Genomic DNA, 18,773 nt, shown 5'->3' on the forward strand with positions numbered 1-18,773 from the left:
TCCATGCACCCATCCTACCCACACGCTACCAGGTCGCGTAAATGGCGCGCAAATGACGGCCAAGTGGGACAGGCCCTTTACTCCAGTTTTTTGTGTCTATCTTCAGTGAGATCAGCTCTCTGTCTTTTCCGGCTGGCTGCAAATATGGATAGTCTACTGAATCCAGCAAGAACTGCTCTTTTTTTTTAAACTGCTAAACTTCATACATTTATCTCATTGCCAGCCATTTTGATGTTGTTAATTGTGAAGGTCTCGTGTTTTCATTTTCATTTTCATTTTGCCATTTACTGCTGGCATGATGTTGTGACTTAAAGAGCTTTCCAGCACTTTGCTGTCTTAAAAGTAGCTCTTTTGAAAGCTGGACGGGGAATGTCAACAAGGTATTTGACCAGTGAGAAAACTCACTCTTAACATACACTTCCAGCTGAAATTTGTGTGCCACGACAATGGCCCAAGAACCCTCACTTTCTTCCTCACTCTACTATCCTGGATGCATTGTCACACCCCTTACTGCAGTAATGGCGACCGACTGACAAACATGCATGGATAATTGCTATGGTTCTGATTTTTATCGCAGACAAGTTGAACAATGCATAATCTTATGAACAGGTGAAAGAAAGCAGGAAATACATTACTCAGAATAAATGAAAGTGACAACACTAACTGGGGCACACACACCATTTTGCTGAAATATTACTTTATTTTGAGTGGCTTCCTCTGTAAAAGGCATGACCCACATTAAATGATATCTAACCTGACCCCAGATCACAGTGCCCCATTTAATCTTGCCCCTTGATCTCTCTACATGCAAGCACCTTAGAGTGATTTTGAATGAACTTATCGGAAATATTTTTGTTGTAGAGAGCTGAACTTGTGCAGGAACAAAAGAAATCCATTTGTTAGATAAATGGTGATGACAGCAACTGTTATTTACCGTATCTTTATCAAAAGCAAACAGCCTGGATACCTGGCAGAATTTGGTTAACGATCCTGGAGATAGGAATTATTCTGATAAATTTAAGTTCACGTGATCAGGCCAAGTCCAATCAGAATGAGAGACTGAAGCTGATGGGAAGATAAGATAATCAAGTTGCATTAGCGTGGATACTGAAACAAACAAAACACCAATGCTATAGATACCGGGAGAGGCAGGAGAATGGACTTTGTTACAGCTGATAATAAAAGATCATTTGAACTATTAGTCTCTAATAGATCATTGAGTTTCGCTTTGGGTGACTAGCAAGGCAAGGAAACAATGCAAATAACTGCAGACTTTACTGGGCATTACCTTACCTGTTGCTCGACAGCAGTGGTTAGAAACGATTTTTGTTCTCAACTTATAAATTATTTTGATAACCATTTGCAGAATTCTTTGACTCCTTAATTCATTGACTATTACTTTTAGTATCTATGATCTAATAGCTACGGCTAATATAATCTGATTTTTCTCAGATAGCTAGTTTATGAATTCTAATAAAGTTAATTGGCTCTTGGTGTTGTCTTGAGTCCTTACTTTGTGGAGTGTTCTGTCGTGAACTGTTGCACCTCTTCAGCTAAACCTTTCCTTTATGGTATCTACTATTTTCCAGTCGGACTTTGACAACACATTTCATGACCTCTGAAACAGCATTGGGTGTTGAGCAGAAAATGCCATGAACATGCTGACTTGGGAGGTTATTGCAAGAGCTTGAACACCCAACCCTTTAAAGAGAAAGTTACATGAAATTCATTTCGGACCACATGACAACCCCTGCAGAGGTGCCTTAATTAATGCAGTATGCTTATCCAGCAGCCTGATCTTAGCTTTTGATTTTTGAAACAGGAAAATAAAAATATTAAATCACTTTGAAAGGGCGCCGTGCAGTAAGCTAGTTGTAGGAATTTGGAAGTGGCTGGAAGTTAATAGACGGGTGGTTCAACTTCTGATTGAGTGACGCTGATTCATTGGTTTAGTAGCATGATAGTTGCAGTGTAGCCAATCCACCACAATGGCCCAAGAGTCTCTGTGAACTAACAATTCCCCTTCCGGCTATTGATGCAGCAACCTGAATATATCGCACGGATATTACATACAGTATTTAATTTATTTTGATTTCTTTTATTGATTAGTGTTAATGCTTCGATTATTTGGGAAACGGGGCAGTTGATAATGGGAAGTCAAATAATGGATTAAATGTGTAAAACTAAACGCTGCCTTCTGAGATAAATGTCAACACCGACTCATATTTTGTGATTTTCAACTTAATCAAAACACTCTGTAATTGAATATGTACATTGTTTTGCTGCATTTTAAAAAAATCACAGTAGTTTCCCATTTTTTCACGAAGCATCAATTTCATACATTAGTTACTTTTTATAATCTTTTGTCAAATTATTGAAGCAATCTCATTTATCAAACAGTCAAATTCTGAGTTCTTGAAATGTTACAGTACTCATTATGTTAAACTGCAAATCATGATCTAACCCTCTGGAACTATGAATACCGTGGAAGAAAGCCCAGCCTTACCTTTTCATAAATGATAATTAGATATTAAAAAGATTTAAATTAAAAAAAAAAAAATTTGTAACAAAAAATTAAGAATATATATATTTGGTTCTCATTTAAAAAAACACGTGCGAGATTTGGTAGACAGCGCACTTGCCTTGTCGGAAGGTTTCAGGTTCAAGCCTCACTCCAGAATACAGAAGTCTGAGCTGATATTCCAGTGAAGTAAAAGGAAACTAATGTATTATCAAAGGTACACAAAATTGCTGGGGAAACTCAGCGGGTGCAGCAGCATCTATGGAGCGAAGGAAATAGGCGACGTTTCGGGCCGAAACCCTTCTTCAGACGGTACCATCAAAGGTACCATCTTTCAATTGAGGCATTAAAACTTAGTCCTGTCAGATCACTCAAGTGAGTTTTCAGGAAGTGTAAGGGAATTATCCACACAAAGTTATCAATCCACATTACCTAAATATCATTTTGTAGTTTGTGAAAACTCATGCTGGATTCTATGTTTTGTTCTGCACAACAACATGTACAGTTCAGAAGGACCTAGTTGGTTGCAGAGTGCCTTGGAGCTCACTGCATGAGATTTAAAAGATGTATAAATAAAAATCTGAGGCCTAACAAAACATTGGCAATTTGACATTGTTCCCCTCTTTGGCCTCTCGGGTGGCATGTGGAACAAGGCTAGGCAATTTGCAGTTTTACATTGGGTTAATAGTTGGAGCAATGGGAATCTTTGCCAACTGACTACAGCAATTAGTCTCTCCAAAGTTAAGTTGATCTGCTTTTTGAGCCATTCTAAAGTGTCATTGCCATTAAAAAAAGAGGTTATGTTGACATGTATATTCATCAATTGTTGACACTCCTTGGACAAGCAAACCTATCGACTGCACTAGAGGAGTTAAGATAATACAACAGGCAAGACTACTTTATGATCTTAATCTGATAAGTTCGCATTAATGTTGGATTTTCACCAAACCTGTTTCATAAAGTTGAGATTTATGTTTACCAAGTTTGTCTTATTTTCCATGCAGAAACGGGCAGTTTGGGAACTTTTTACCCTGAATTCTATTCATGGTTGTCATGATAATGTGAACCCTATCTCTTGCCTCATAAAATTGTCGAACACTTAGTTCTATTCCTGTTGTAGACTGTATATGGTTTTTGGGGGAAGAACTGTTCACTACCCTCAAATATAGATAAGGTTGTCACAAAATTTGAAAGCATAGTGACGTCATCTAATGTGGAGGCCAGTTTTTATTGAAACGTAGATGTTGAAATTAGGAACTGTCTTTTTCTAGACTTTTACATTTGGCCCAAACGTGCTTAAGTATTATAGCTTAACATCCTTTAATAATTTGAAAAATATATTCAGGTAAAGGAAGCATTAAAAGATATGCTGCTGCTGCTGATCACTGAAAAGGCAAAGGTGGATTAGCGCAGTGATTATTTGTCAGGGTGTAAAATATGCTCAAAACGGGAACCACTCTGCTGAAGTCACCAAATATTTTGCACTCATTTAGTATATACCGTGAGCTAAATATTCATTCACGTTGCACTGCACTTTTCAGTGCTACGCTTACAATTGTCACTGTTTCCTGAGGTGGAATGTTCCTGCTGGGTTCCTTGTCAAATTACACCACAGTAAATAACAGACATGGTGCTTCCTGTTACAAATTTTACATGTGTGCCAAACAGCCATTTCCACCTTGCAATGATGCTATTCTGAGAGTTGCAAACTCTGTATTCAGTTTTTACAGTTTAATTTATTGTCGTATGTTCAGAGGTACAGTGAAAAGCTTTTGTTGCGTGCTAACCAGTCAGCAGAAAGACAATACATGATTACAATCAGATTCAGATTCAGATTCAGATTCAGATTCAATTTTAATTGTCAGTGTCAGTGTACAGTACAGAGACAACAAAATGCATTTAGCATCTCCCTGGAAGAGCGACATAGCAAATGATTTGAATAAATAATAATAAGTGTCCGGGGGGGGGGGGGGGGGGGGGTGATTGGCAGCCACCGAGGTACGTTGTTGAGTAGAGTGACCGCCGCCGGGAAGAAGCTGTTCCTGGACCTGCTGGTTCGGCAACGGAGAGACCTGTAGCGCCTCCCGGATGGTAGGAGGGTAAACAGTCCATGGTTGGGGTGAGAGCAGTCCTTGGCGATGCTGAGCGCCCTCCGCAGACAACGCTTGCTTTGGACAGACTCAATGGAGGGGAGCGAGGAACCGGTGATGCGTTGAGGAACCGGTGATGCGTTGAGGATGCGTTGCCAATCGAGCCATTTAGTGTATAGATACATGAAGCGAATAAAGTTTAGTGCAAGGTAAAGCCGCCAGAGTCCGAACAAGGATAGTACGAGGCTAGATAGTAGTTCAACACTGCTCTCTGGTTGTGGTAGGGTGATTCAGTTGCCTGATAACAGCTGGGAAGGAAGGAACTGTCCCTGAATCTGGAGATGTGCGTTTTCACACTTCTATACCTTTTGCCTGATGGGAGAGGGGAGAAGAGGGAGTGGCCAGGGTGCGACTTGTCTTTGATTATGCTGCTGGCCTTGCCGAGGCAGCGTGAGGTATAAATTGAGTCAATAGAAGAGAGGTTGGTTTGTGTGATGGTCTGGGCTGCTCGCTGGGTCAATTCACTGCAATTTTTTGTGGTCTTGGATGAAGCTGTTCCCAAACCAAGCTGTGATGCATCTCATAAAATGCTTTCTATGGTGCCTCTGTAGAAGTTGGTGAGAGTTGTCGGGGACATGCGAAACTTCCTATGCCTTCGAAGGAAGCCTTCATTGGTGTGCTTCATAGATGTATTCTGGGAGATTTTGTCATGTGCAGTTACAAAACAGTGACATTAATAAGTGTTGTCTGGTATAATCTAAACCTCATTTCCTATGGTCTACCATTTTGCCTTTGAGGAATATTGATCATAATTTCACAATTTAAGCATATTACAACAACAAGCAAATCTTTAATAAACTTATTACCTGTTAATACACATGTTTCAACATGTGGCTGCGTCTTCATATGACTGAATGTAATTTTATATTCAAAATATTCAAAAATAAAACAATGAATCTGTAGAAAATGTTACATTCAGCGAATGGCATTGATTAGAATTAAAATAATTTTACCTGGGGATTAGGTCTCTGGTAGCAGAGTACAATCTCTCTCTTAAATCTGTACATCAGTTGATTTCTTGCTACATTCTAATGACATTTAAAAAAAACAGTGCATGTCACATTTAAATTCAATTACATCATTAACTCGGAGTTCATATTTCCATTTATCCTGTTTCTATATTTCTTCCAATGCTGAATAGTTTGTAATTGTTTGAAATCTTTTACCCATTTTTTTGGTATGCTTTTTGTCCCTGTGTGATGACTATTTTAAACACAGTATCAAGTATCTGAAACAAAGCACAGAGCTCCTGCCATCTACTCAAGATCAGGTTATCTTATTGTAGTTTCTGTGACAAGAGCAACAATTTTTAAATAAAATAGTAGTGGATCTGCTTCTTCAAATGTCCACACATTAGATGGAAGGTCATTGTTTGGGCTGATCTCACAGAGAACAAAGGCATCCATGAACAATTTGTACAGTTGCCATTGCTGCATTTCTTTCAATGCTTCATTAAACACTCCCATCAGATTAGTCAGAGAGCACACAAAAGCAATCTTGTGACATTCTTCTCTTTCCTCTGATACAAAGTATGTCTTGAACGTAGATTGCAGCACCCATGCTTTTCCAAGCCAAATGGACAGGCACCTGGTTGGTAATGGATGTTGAAGCTCCTTATACTCTCATTTCTACAAACTCTAAAGACGAACTGAGAGATTTCATCCTCTCAGTAGAAGACAACATGATATATACTAAAAGCAAGACTGTCAACATATATAGAGCTTTCAGGTCATTTTAAAAGTTAGCAAACAGCTGGTATCTGCATATAATCTAAAACATCTAGTTATTTATGTGTTCTGATCTATATTTCTCAACATTAACAAACAATATTAATTCATTAATTGACCAGCAGTTTATATCATTATACATAATATAAAATACATGCAGGAACAATTCAAATTGTTACTCCCGCAAGAATTGGTCTATTTTGGAAAAATATCAGGTTATGGTAAAAATTTCAGAGAGACATTTTTATCCAAACCTTTAATAGATTTTTGGCAGCTACAAGTCTGGCACATCCAACTATGAACTAGAAAAAAAATGGTTGTTAAACATATCATCAGGCTGAAAAGTGGCAAAATAATAAATATGTCTGAAGAAGGGTCTTGACCCGAAACGTCACCCATTCCTTCTCTCCAGAGATGCTGCCTGTCCCGCTGAGTCGCTCCAGCATTTTGTGTCTAACTTTGATTTAAACCAGCATCTGCAGTTCCTTCCTACACAAAATAATAAATAGTTTTTAACTTCTTTAGATTGGACATTAAGAGATTATTTGGCGTGCAAATTGGCATGTGGGATAATTGGAGCAAAGCTATTCATTACAATGGATTTAATTTTGAAGGATTGCGTAGAATAGTCATCAGTTTGGAAATGATACCAAAGAACAGAAGTTCTTTTCACTCAGCTGCGAACAAGGAACAAGACCTCAGAGAGCAATGTGGTCATTCATCTTCATGGCCAGGCCACTTGAATGCAACATGGTTTTGGAGAGATACCAATAAGTTATACAGCAGAAGGTAGACAAAATGCTGGAGAAACTCAGCGGATGCAGCAGCATCTATGGAGCAGCGGGTGCAGCAGCATCTATACAGCAGAGTCTGGCCCGTTGCCCAAGTCGTCCATGCTGACCAAGTCATCACCTGAGCTAATCCCATTTGCCTGCGTCTGGCCCACATTGCTCGAAACCATTCCTATCCACAACCTGTCCAAGTGTCTTTTAAATGTAATTGTCCTGCCTCTGTCACTTCATCTGGCATCCTACTCCACAAAATCACCACTGTCTGTGTGAAAATGTTGCACCTCAGGTCACTTTTAAATCTTTCCCTTTCTACTGTAAATATACACCGTCTACTTTTAGACACCCCAACCCTGGGAAAAAGACTGATGATTCACCTTAGCCATGCCCCTCGTGATTTTATATTCCTCTGAAATGAGACCCTATAGTCTCCTACATTCCAGAGGTAAAAACCCCAGCTTGTCTAGTCTTTCCTCGTAACTCAAGCATCAAGTCCTGGGTGCATCATTGAGTGTATTCTCTGCACTCTCTCCATGTTGGTGACATTCTTCCGATGGCTTGGTGACCAAGGCACACACAATAATCCAAGTGTGGTCTCGGCAACATCTTGTACAGTTGTAACATGACATCCCGACACATGAGGTCAGTGCCTTGACCAATGAAGGCAAGCGGGCAAAACATCTTCACCATCCTGCCTGCCTGTAAACAACTTTCAGTGAACCTTATATGTACCCGCCTGTCTCTTCTAGAATACTCTGCAGGGCTCTGCTATTTGCCCGTGAAAGTTCTGTCCTGGTTCAATTTTCCAAAATGCAACACTTTGCACTTGTCCCGTTAAATTCCATCTGCTCTTCCTTAGCTCAGTTCTCCAGTTCATCTAGATCCTTGGCCAATCTTCTTCACTGGCCATAGACACAAAATGCTGGAGGAACTCAAGTTCAAGTTCACTGTCACATGCTCCAACTGGTACGGTGAAATTTGAGTTACCATACGAATGAAAAGAACACAATACACGATAGAGTTTAACATAAACATCCACCACAGCAGAATCAACATTTCCCACTGTGATGGAAGGCAATAAAGTTCAGTCATATTCCTCTTTGTTCACCCGTGGTCGGAGCCTTTGAACCCTCCGCAGTCGCCGCTACGGTCGGCCCGATGTACAGACTTCTCTCGCCGGGATGATCGACACTCCGGCGTCGGAACGGATCGGAACACACTCTGCGGCTTGGAATTTCCGAATCAGCCGCAGCTTCTGAAGTCCACAGGCTGAGGTGGGCGGAGCTCCAACACTGGCGAGACCCGGCAAAAGTTCCCAGGCCTCCGCGATGTTAAAGTCAGTGTCGCGCCCGCGGCTAGAAGCTCCGCAAACCACAGCTCCACGATGTTAAAGTCAGCAGGCCCAACACTCCGGAGCTCCAACACAGGCGATCCCCAGCAAGGCACCGTCCCGATCCGCAATGATAATTCCGTGCTGCACCGCCGCTGAAGCTCTGGCCAGTCTCCAGCAGGAAAGGCCCAGGAAAGGGGGGGGGGAGGGGAGGGACGAAGATGCGACAAAGAGAAAAGACACATCTCCATCCTGGTAAGTGGCTGAGAAATGTTTTCCCCCTATTTTCCCCCCCACCACCACCCCCCACATAAGACATTCTAAGAAACATTTAAAACGTACAATTAGACCCACTAAAAATAACAAAAAGGGTGAAAGGACTAACAGCTGCTGTCGATGCGGGCTGCATCTCTGGATAGAAGGAATGGATGATGGGCGAATCTCTTTGGTGACATCCAGAAACTTACTAATCATCCAAGTAGGTTCTCCTCCAAAGTGTTACTAGCGGTGGTAAATAACAATGGAGCCAACATCGACCCTTGTGGCACACTGCAGGTCACAGGCCTGCAATCTGAAACACAAACCCTCCACTACCACCACCCTCTGGCTCCGACCACCAGGTCAACGTTGTATTCATTGGTCAGCTTGCTTTGTCATGTGACCATGTATTCATGGTCATCCCTTGTCATGTGAACTTCTAGACCAGCCTACCATGCCAGACCAATGAGGCACAGTGGCGCAGCGGTAGAGTTGCGGCCTTACAGCACCAGTGACCTGGGTTCGATACTGACCACGGGTGCTGTCTGTATTCACTACCGTGTGGGTTTTCTCCGGGTGCTCTGGTTTCCACCCACGTTCCAAAGACGTGCGGGTTTGTAGGTTAATTAGCCTCTGTAAATTGTCCCTGGAATGGGATAGTACTAGTGTACCCACGATCAGTCTGAAGAAGGGTTTCGGCCCGAAACGTTGCCTATTTCCTTCGCTCCATAGATGCTGCTGCACCCGCTGAGTTTCTCTAGCTTTTTTGTGTACTACACTAGATTGTTGATCGGCACAGATTTGGTGGGTTGAAGGGCCTGTTTCGGCAGAGTATCTCTAAACTAGACTCAACCTTGTCAAAGGCCTTACTGAAGACACATGAGTGTAAAAGGCAGAAGACATTTCCATGGATGTTACCAGGGCCACCCAGCCTCAAAATGCACGCAATACCCTCAAACTGGGCCACAATGGGGCGACGTTATGGAACAGCTCCTGGTGGGGTACTGCATGCAAATGTAGAACAATATAGTGATGGAGATGAAGTATAAGTGCTAATGTGCTTTCTATAACGGAACACGGAAGGAGAAAGTGACAGCATATTTAAGATGCAGCTCTAAGTGCCATCCAATCAGTCTATTGTAGGGCAGATATGCATCATAAATACATAGTTGAATAATATACCAAGTAAAATAAATGATTGTAATTATTGTTCGGAGATACTAGCTTCTGCATTAAAATATTTTGTGTAGGAAAGAACTGCAGATGCTGGTTTAAATCGAAGATAGACACAAAATGCTGGAGTAACTCAGCAAAACAGGCAGCTTCTTTGGAGAGAAGGAATGGGTGATGTTTCGGGTCGAGACCCTTCTTCAGAATGATGTCAGGGGAGAGGGTGGGACAGAGATAGAATGTAGTCGGAGACAGTGAGACGGGTGGGTGAACTGGGAAGGGGGAGGGGATGGAGAGAGAGGGAAAGCAAGGGCAATTTGAAGTTAGTGAAGTCAATGTTCATACTGGGGTGGGGTGGGGTTCAGGCTGGGGTGTAAGCTGCCCAAGCGAAATATGAGGTGCTGTTCCTCCAATTTATGCTGGGCCTCACTCTGACAATGGAGGAGGCCCAGGACAGAAAGGTCAGATTGGGAATGGGAGTTAAAGTGCTGAGCAACCGGGAGATTAGGTAGGTTAAGCGGGCTGAGCGGAGGTGTTCAGCGAAACGATCGCGAGCCTGCGTTTGGTCTCGCCGATGTACAGAAGTTGACACCTGGAATAGCAGATACAGTAGATGAGGTTGGAGGAGGTTCAAGTGAGCTCTGTCTCACCTGAAAAGACTGTCGGGGTCCTTGGATGGAGTCGAGGGTGAAGGTAAAGGGACAGGTGTTGCATCTCCTGCGGTTGCAGGGTAAAGTACCTGGGGAGGGGGTGGTTTGGGTGGGAAGGGACGAGTTGACCAGGGAGTTGCGGAGGCAACGGTCTCTGCGGAAAGTAGTGGGATCCCATCGGAGGTGGCGAAAGTGTTGGAGGATTATATGCTGTATGCGACGGCTGATGGGGTGGAAGGTGAGGACAAGGGGGGCTCTGCCCTTGTTATGAATGTGGGGGAGGGGGAGCAAGAGCGGAGCTGCGGGATATCGAGGAGACCCTAGTGAGAGCCACATCTATAAAGGAAGAGGGGAACCCCTATTTCCTGAAGAATGAGGACAACTCTGATGACCTTGTATGGAAAACCTCAACATGGGCACCCATGAGGCTTAGATGGAGGAATTCGGAGCAGGGGATAGAGTCTTTACAGGAAGCAGGGTGGGAAGAAGTATAGTCTAGATAGTCTAGATTAAAAAAAACATTTTGTGGGCAGTTTAGAGCACCCTGCTGACATCTAAGATGATTGAGAGTTCAGACTGTGATATATATTCAAACGTGTGTGAATAATGAAGTTGAAGCAGCAATTGGTGAACAGGATGTGAAGCCAGATGTTCACAAGAGGAAGCAGGAAGTGATTCACTGGATTTACCTGTGTTTGGTGTTAATAGCGCAGCAACGTCAGGTTTAGCTTGCAGAGCAGAGCAGAGCAGAGCAGAGCAGAGCAGAGCAGAGCAGAGCAGAGCAGAGCAGAGCAGAGCAGAGCAGAGCAGAGCAGAGGTCAATGAACAAAGTGACTGGCCAAAATATCAGTTTTATAGTTTGTTGAATTTACAGCTTGGTCATACATTTAGTTTAGTTTAGTTTAGAGATGGAAACAGGCCCTGCGGCCCACAAAGTCCGCACCGACCCCTGCACGCTAACACTATACTACACACACTAGGGATAACTTTACATTTATACCAAATCAATTAACCTACAAACCTGTACGTCTTTGGAGTGTGGGAGGAAACCGAAGAGATCGGAGAAAATCCACATGTTCACGGGGAGAACGTACAAACTCCGTACAAACAAGCACCCGTAATCAGGATCTCTGACGCTATAAGGCAGTAGCTCAACTGCTACGCCGCTGTGACGCCCTAGTTAACTAAATGTGTATGTTTTTTACAGTTAAACGTCTGTTTGGGTTTATTTCTTTTTAAAGATGAAACAGCATTGTGTATATGTACCTTTAAGAACTGAGTGCATCATGGAAAATGACTGACACAAAATAGAGTTGAGTTGAGTTTATTGCCATGTGTACTGAGGTACTGTGAAAAGCTTTTGTTACAAAGCGTATGTACAATATTGTACTAAGCACGGCTGATGAAAATTGTGGCTTTCAAAAAGGGATGTCCTTCATAAGGGACAGAAGTTTAGGGGTAACATGAGGGGGAACTTCTTTACTCGGAGAGTGGTAGCTGTGTGGAATGAGCTTCCAGTGGAAGTGGTGGAGGCAGGTTCGATTTTATCATTTAAAAATAAATTGGACAGGTATATGGACGGGAAAGGAATGGAGGGTTATGGTCTGAGTGCAGGTAGATGGGACTAGGGGAGAATAAGTGTTCGGCACGGACTAGAATGGCCGAGATGGCCCGTTTCCGTGCTGTAATTGTTATATGGTTATATCTTAAGGTAGACAAAAATGCTGGAGAAACTCAGCGGGTGAGGCAGCATCTATGGAGCGAAGGAAATAGGCAACGTTTCGGGCCCAAACCCTTCTTCAGACTGTCCTTCATCTTAATTCTGCTTCTGTTTATTTTCTTATGCAAACACTAACACTAAAGAACCTGCAGACCCGATATAACTTACCTGCTTTGTTAAACAAGCACAGCTCTCGTGCAGCATGAATGGAAGACCTTTTTCTGTATAAGGCTGATGCAGCTGTATTGGGCCTTGGATGCAATTGATTAGCAAGTGATTGATTTGTGACCAAAATGGTGGATGATAAGTCTGTTCAGACTGTTTAACATGCCTCTGCTGTTGACAAATTTGTAGTATTTTTGTTTAAATTATAACTGTATCCACTTCATAATGAATGCATAATATGGGGACTATTTTATATTGTAATAATACTGATGTCACTGTTGTATTCATGCCAGTGAAAATATTTTTGAGATCACATTGGAAAACTTCATTTGTTTATCACTGTTATCCTGTTTGCTTTCTTAGAACAAAGGCACACAAGGGGTCATAAAATAGTTTGACAACTCGGTCGGGGAAAGTGGTTAAAGTGTCATTTCAGTAGCTACAAAACCATTCCCTGTTGGCCAGGAAGGTTTGTTTATCTTTAACAACGCATTTCTCTCTGGTGGGGTTTGATATATGGAAGATAGATTAGTGTTTTGACATGGAGCATGTCGAACAAACAGTCTTATCTCTGCACCATAGTATCCTGACCTGGAATGAGTGATGAACTAAGGACAGGACTAGGTGCAGCACAAGCAAGGAGAGGAGATGTTATGATCAGTTCAAGGGTATGTTACTTTGTGGAGCTCTTCGGAAAGAGTTAACCATATCTAAACTCCCTTGCACTTTGTAAATTGAATGAGGCCCCGACAACATTGTGCATTTGATTTTGAATAGTTCGTAAGCACGATGATATAGTCTCCGCTGTTTGTCGTTTAAATATTTTTAAGACAAAATTAAATGCATAAGTGAAGTAACTGAATTGCAGTATGTTTGTTTCCTGTAGCAATAACATGATGTCAGTAGGATTGGCATTCCTTGCATTTCAGTGGGTTCAGAAAAGAAATAGATTAAATAAACTGCTGACTCATTTTCCATAGTCCTGCAGGCCGAGGAGTGGATCAGGCACACGGCAAAATCTGAGAGCGGGCGTGCAGCAAAGGACAAGGGGCAGCAGAGTGGCGCAGCTGGTAGATTTGATTCTGACCTCGGAGGTTGTCTGTGTGGAGTTTGCAAGTTCTTCCTGTGAGCACATGAGTCCCACTACCCCCCCCCCCCCCCTCCACCCCTCCCCACCAATCCCAAAGAAATGCAGGTTTGTAAGTAAATTTTTCTCTGTAAATCCCTCCCTGATGTGTAGCTAGTGGATGAGAAAGAGGGACAATATAGAACTAGTGTGAACAGGTGATCGATGGTCGATGAGGATTTGGTGGGCCGAAGGGCCTGTTTCCATGCTGTATCATTAAAGTAAATTAAACTGAATGGATAAAGTAACTTAGGTACAGCAGGCCGAATATACTACTGGACTACCTACCTGAAAATAAATAGCCATTGGGAAGGTTTTCACTTATTCCCACTAATTAATAAGAGTTAGTTTGATGGTGAAGTTCCCGCATCTGATTGAAGCCCTGTTTGTGCCTTTTTTTGCACAGAAGTGCTACACTATTGGATCAATGTATTTCTTCGCATGCGTAGGAAGGAACGGCAGATGCTGGTTCTTCACACACTGTGACCTGTTGTTTGTGTTGGGAGTGGTCTATGGGGCATTTGGAGGCAGTGGCTTTAGTACATTTGCACCAACAGGATACACAGAAATGTGGCCATGTTGGCAGACGAAAAGCCTTTGTTATGTGGCCCACTTGTTTTGTATTTAGATTTTAACAGGTCTTGTGCTAAAATAGTTTTCTCATTTCTAAAGTGGAACAGGGAAGTATTCGTAAAAATTTAAAAAATATTTGTATCAAGCAGCAGATTAGAAATGAATAATGGTTCTTGATTCATTGCAGGTCCCTGGCATGATGGCTATTTGTTTTCATCATTGCAAAATTGGCTGTGGATCAGATAATGTTTAAACTGGGAAGAACTCCACATTTGGATTAAATGTAATGCTGTACAGGGAGTGGTTATATTTATAAAGGGAAATGGGACGTAAATTTTGCAAAAATACCATCTAGAAATTTATAGCAGATACAACTGGAAGAGTTATTTCCTTTATCAGGCGGCTGCCTCTAAAGTTTTCTCCACCTTAGAGTCAGGCCTTGTATGTAAAGTCTATGATTTTCATATGTTTATTTGGGTCAAAATTTCAAATGTTAATTATGCAAATTTCTTTCCTCCCAATCATGCCTCCAATTGATCTCTGCAATGTAATTACTGCCTCTCTAGATCCATGTGTCTCGAATTGACAATTAAAATAGGCTAACTGGCTGTGTGACTGCAGTCCAGTTAAGCAAACAGTCTTGAGGATTAACTTAATGTAGCTATCCTAGAAACTGGAAGAATTGGCGACACAGGGGAGTAGCAGTGGAGCTACTGCCTTAGAGTCAGAGATCAGGGTTCGATCCTGACTACGGGTGCTTGTCTGTACGGAGTTTGTACGTTCTACCCGTGACCTGCGTGGGCTTTCCCCTGGTGCTCCGCTTTCCTCCCGCAGTGTAAAATTGTCCCTAGCGTGCGAAGGATTGTGTTAATGTGCTGGGATCGTTGGTCGGTGCGGACTCGGTGGGCCGAAGGGCCTGTTTCTGCTCAGTACCTCTAAACTAAACTAAATTAAAGTAGGCACAAAAAGCTGGAGTAGCTCAGCGGGTTAGATAGGATCTTTGGAGTAAAGGAATAGGTGACGTTTTGGGTAGAGACTCTTCTTCAGAATTGGTACAAAGGGGTAAACTTGTGTATTTACAGAGGTCCCATTCTTCAAAAAAAGTCTGAAGACTTCCTTAAGATAATGTAAACATTTAGTAAGTCGTTCATGATATGTATTTGTTACTGGCAATGCTGGAATTTTATGACCTGCCCCTAGCAGCCCTGAGCTGAGCAGATAATAAAGAGACAACCACCTTTGTCAGTGTAGTCACATTCAGATATCGAGATTTTTAAATTGCAGATGCTAAAAATTTGAAATAAAATTGAAAAACTCTGAAAGCACTCAGCAGGTCAGGCAGCACCCGTGGAAAGTGAAACAGTTAACTTTTTCACCTGGGACCATGCTGAGAGATTCTAGCGTTTTCTGAAGGTAGACAAAAATGCTGGAGAAATTCTGCGGGTGAGGCAGCATCTATGGAGCGAAGGAAATAGGTGACGTTTCTGGTCGAGACCCTTCTTCAGACAGTATTTTCTGAGCTTATTTCAGGTATACGACAGATTGATAAAGATGGACATGAGAACAGGAGGCCAATAGGTTTATGGTTGGCTAAGAGTCTGAAGAAGGGTTTCGACCCGAAACGTTGCCTATTTCCTTCGCTCCATAGATGCTGCCGCACCCACTGAGTTTCTCCAGCATTTTTGTCTACCATAGGTTTATGGTTGGCCTTTTGTTTCAATCCTCATTTCATTTCCCAGTTGCCAAAGTGGGATTCAAACTGATTTCTCTGGATCAATGTTTCATAACTCTGACTCCTGCTCCAGTTACTTAAAGGGCCTGTCCCACGAGCATGCGGCTGCATGCGGCGAGCGCAACCTAACGTGGTCGCTTGAGCCGTACGGCCTCGCGGGGCCGGTCCCACTTCGATCGCTGGAGCCGTATGGAGTTGTGCGGGGCTGGTCCCGACATCACGCGGGGCTCCGAAAAACTGTCCATAAATTCCGCGTGACAACAGCCTGTCGGCCCGCAGCCGCATTGAGGCCGTACGGGCGTACGCACCATCTCAACGCCGTACACGGTGTCTTGATGGCGTACGCCTAGCGCGTGGCGTTGCGCGACGACGTCACCGCCCGGTGTGCCGTTACGCGATGATGTAACCGCCCGACGCCATGCGACGTCCAAATTCAGTCGGCCCGCCTCCTGCCCAGCTGATTGGTGAGTATGATGTCGGGACCAGCCCCGCACAGCTCCATATGGCTCCTCGGTTGGAAGTGGGGCTGGCCCCACGAGGCCGTACGCCTCAAGCCACCACATTTGGACGCGCTAGACGCATGCAATTGCATGCTGGTGGGACAGGCCTTAACTGTTAGCCTACCGTGCCCTTTGAGAAATCGAGAGTAGTAAGTTATGGCAAATTAAGAGTCAAAATACAGCAGATGCTGTAAATCTGAAATAAAAACAGCAGTCGAGTGGCATCTGTGGAAAGAGAAATAGTTCTGGTCAAAGACCTTTCATTGGAGCTGAAGTTATGAGAAATAATTTTTCAGATTGGAGAACGTTGAGCAGCGGAGTTAAGAGGATCAATGTTGGGAACATCGCTTTCCTTGATATTGATGCAAATAACTTGAATATCAGAATTCAAATGTCAAAATTTGCTGATAACACAGTATGAAAGTTTTGGTAAGCTTTGGGGAAGAGAGCAATAGATTGTATCTTGGCATAGACCACAGAATGGCAGCTGAGTGAAGTGATGCATGTTGGCCGATGGGATTGGGAGAGGCATCATGAATTTCAAGAAACAATCCCAAGGAGTAAGCAACAATTAAAACATCTTGCCTGCTCATTTGAATATACATTTGAAAGTGGCAGGACATATTAATTGGCAATGCACATGGGATGTTTGTTTGGCTTTTACAACAGAGGGACTATATGCAAAAGCAAGACGGTTCTGCTCAACCTTTATAATGATCTGGTTAGATCACTATTGGAGTATTGCATCCATTCTGGTCATCAGACTTTACTAATGGCATGAAGGTCATTGAGGGACCAGAGGAGATTTACCGAAGTTATTCCTAAGATGGGGGAGTTTAGCTGCAGTTTGGTTGGGGAGGCTGGGCTTGTGGTCCTTGGAGCAAAAACTATTGAGGGGTGGAGTTGATAGTCATACAGTGTGGAAACATGCTCAACGCCCACACCGGCCAACATGTCCCAGCAACACTAGTCCCACCTGCCCCCGCTTGGTCCGTAACCCTGCAAACCTGTCCTATCCATGTGCCTGTTTCCAAGGAATAGAGTCCCAGCCTACTCAACCTCTCCCAGTAGCTCAGAACCTCTAGTCCTGGCAACATCCTCGTAAATCTTCTCTGTACCCTTTCCAGCTTGGTGTTGGTCCAGATTGGTATTGGTTTATTATTGGTTATTATTATTGATTATAGAAAAGATTATGATGAGTTTCGCTGAGGAGGGAAACACAGAGGTATTTTCCTGTTTTGATAATACGGGACAATGGAACACTGATTTAAGGTTAAGGTGAAACGGTAGTGAGGAAGAACATTTTCACGCAGTGAGTTGCGATGATCTGGTACTCACTCCCTGCGACAATAATGCTAGTAGAGATTGTTAATGATTTTGGAAGAAAATTGAATGAGCATGAGTGAAATAAACTTGCAGGGCTTTGTGGGTAGCGCAGAGAAATGGGACTGACAAGATCGCTGTATGGAGAGCTGGTTTGAACTTGATGAGCTAAATAGATTTCTTCCAAGGTGTAATTATTCTGTAACGCATGCACATATCATTGGCCATTGCTAATATACTCGTTTATAAAACCAAACAAAAGTGGCAATCTATACTGACGATAATGAAAGAAATTTGGCCAATCTTTTAAATCTGCTTTCTATTTACCGTGGCTGACAGGGGACAACCGAAACATTCTTCTACCTCCGAAAATCTTTTAGTAAATTCCCATGAATTGTTTTAAAGAAAAACCTAAAAATGCTATTTTTATGGCCCAAACCGTTCTCAGATGTTGGTTCTGCTGAACAGTATGTGGCAGTACCACATGTTACAAGCCAGCTCCATTCATTGTTAGCATCAGAATGCGGCAGTGAGTGTTGGGGGATTTTAAATGATGCCTCTTCTTGTGGCAGCTCCAGAACAGTGTTTTGTCGCAGGCTATTTTTAAGATAAGAAGTAGTGAACTTCTATAAAGTATCTTCCCACTTTCTTTCAATTTTGAGTTGCTTTGAAGGGGGACACTTTTTTGTGGAATTTTATCTTGCACAGTACAGGCATTTTAATAAATAAAACACATTAAAATGATTCTATTTAAATTTCATTTCATCAGAGTCTCTGGAACTGCATCACGTGGATAGTGAAATGCAAGTGCGTGCATGTCACAGCCTGGCCAAAGGATTATCCTGGGGTCCATATGATGGGTCGATCAACAGCAGTAACAAACATACTCAAGAAAGTGACAAAATGGTAGGATGCATTTTTGTATTCCATGCCTCCTTTGTGAATGAAGCTGATGTGTTTATCTGGCGACTATTAATTCTGAATGCTCAATCTTTGCCATATATTGAATAATTATTCTCTGTGAGTTCTCCATGTCGACA

At 42.6% G+C, this 18,773-nt stretch overlaps 1 protein-coding gene across 3 annotated transcripts in view; it reads left to right on the plus strand.

Moving 5' to 3' along the window:
- Positions 1-18,773, plus strand: part of zfpm1 (zinc finger protein, FOG family member 1) — a 267,911-nt gene that overhangs the window by 164,878 nt on the left and 84,260 nt on the right. For all 3 annotated transcript variants that reach the window (XM_033035651.1, XM_033035652.1, XM_033035653.1), the window contains exon 4: positions 18,503-18,639. In XM_033035651.1, coding sequence (XP_032891542.1) covers positions 18,503-18,639 — 137 coding nt within the window. The remainder of the gene's footprint in view (positions 1-18,502; positions 18,640-18,773) is intronic.

The sequence above is a fragment of the Amblyraja radiata genome, chromosome 17 (assembly GCF_010909765.2).
Source record: "Amblyraja radiata isolate CabotCenter1 chromosome 17, sAmbRad1.1.pri, whole genome shotgun sequence".
NCBI classification, from domain to species: Eukaryota; Metazoa; Chordata; class Chondrichthyes; order Rajiformes; family Rajidae; genus Amblyraja; species Amblyraja radiata.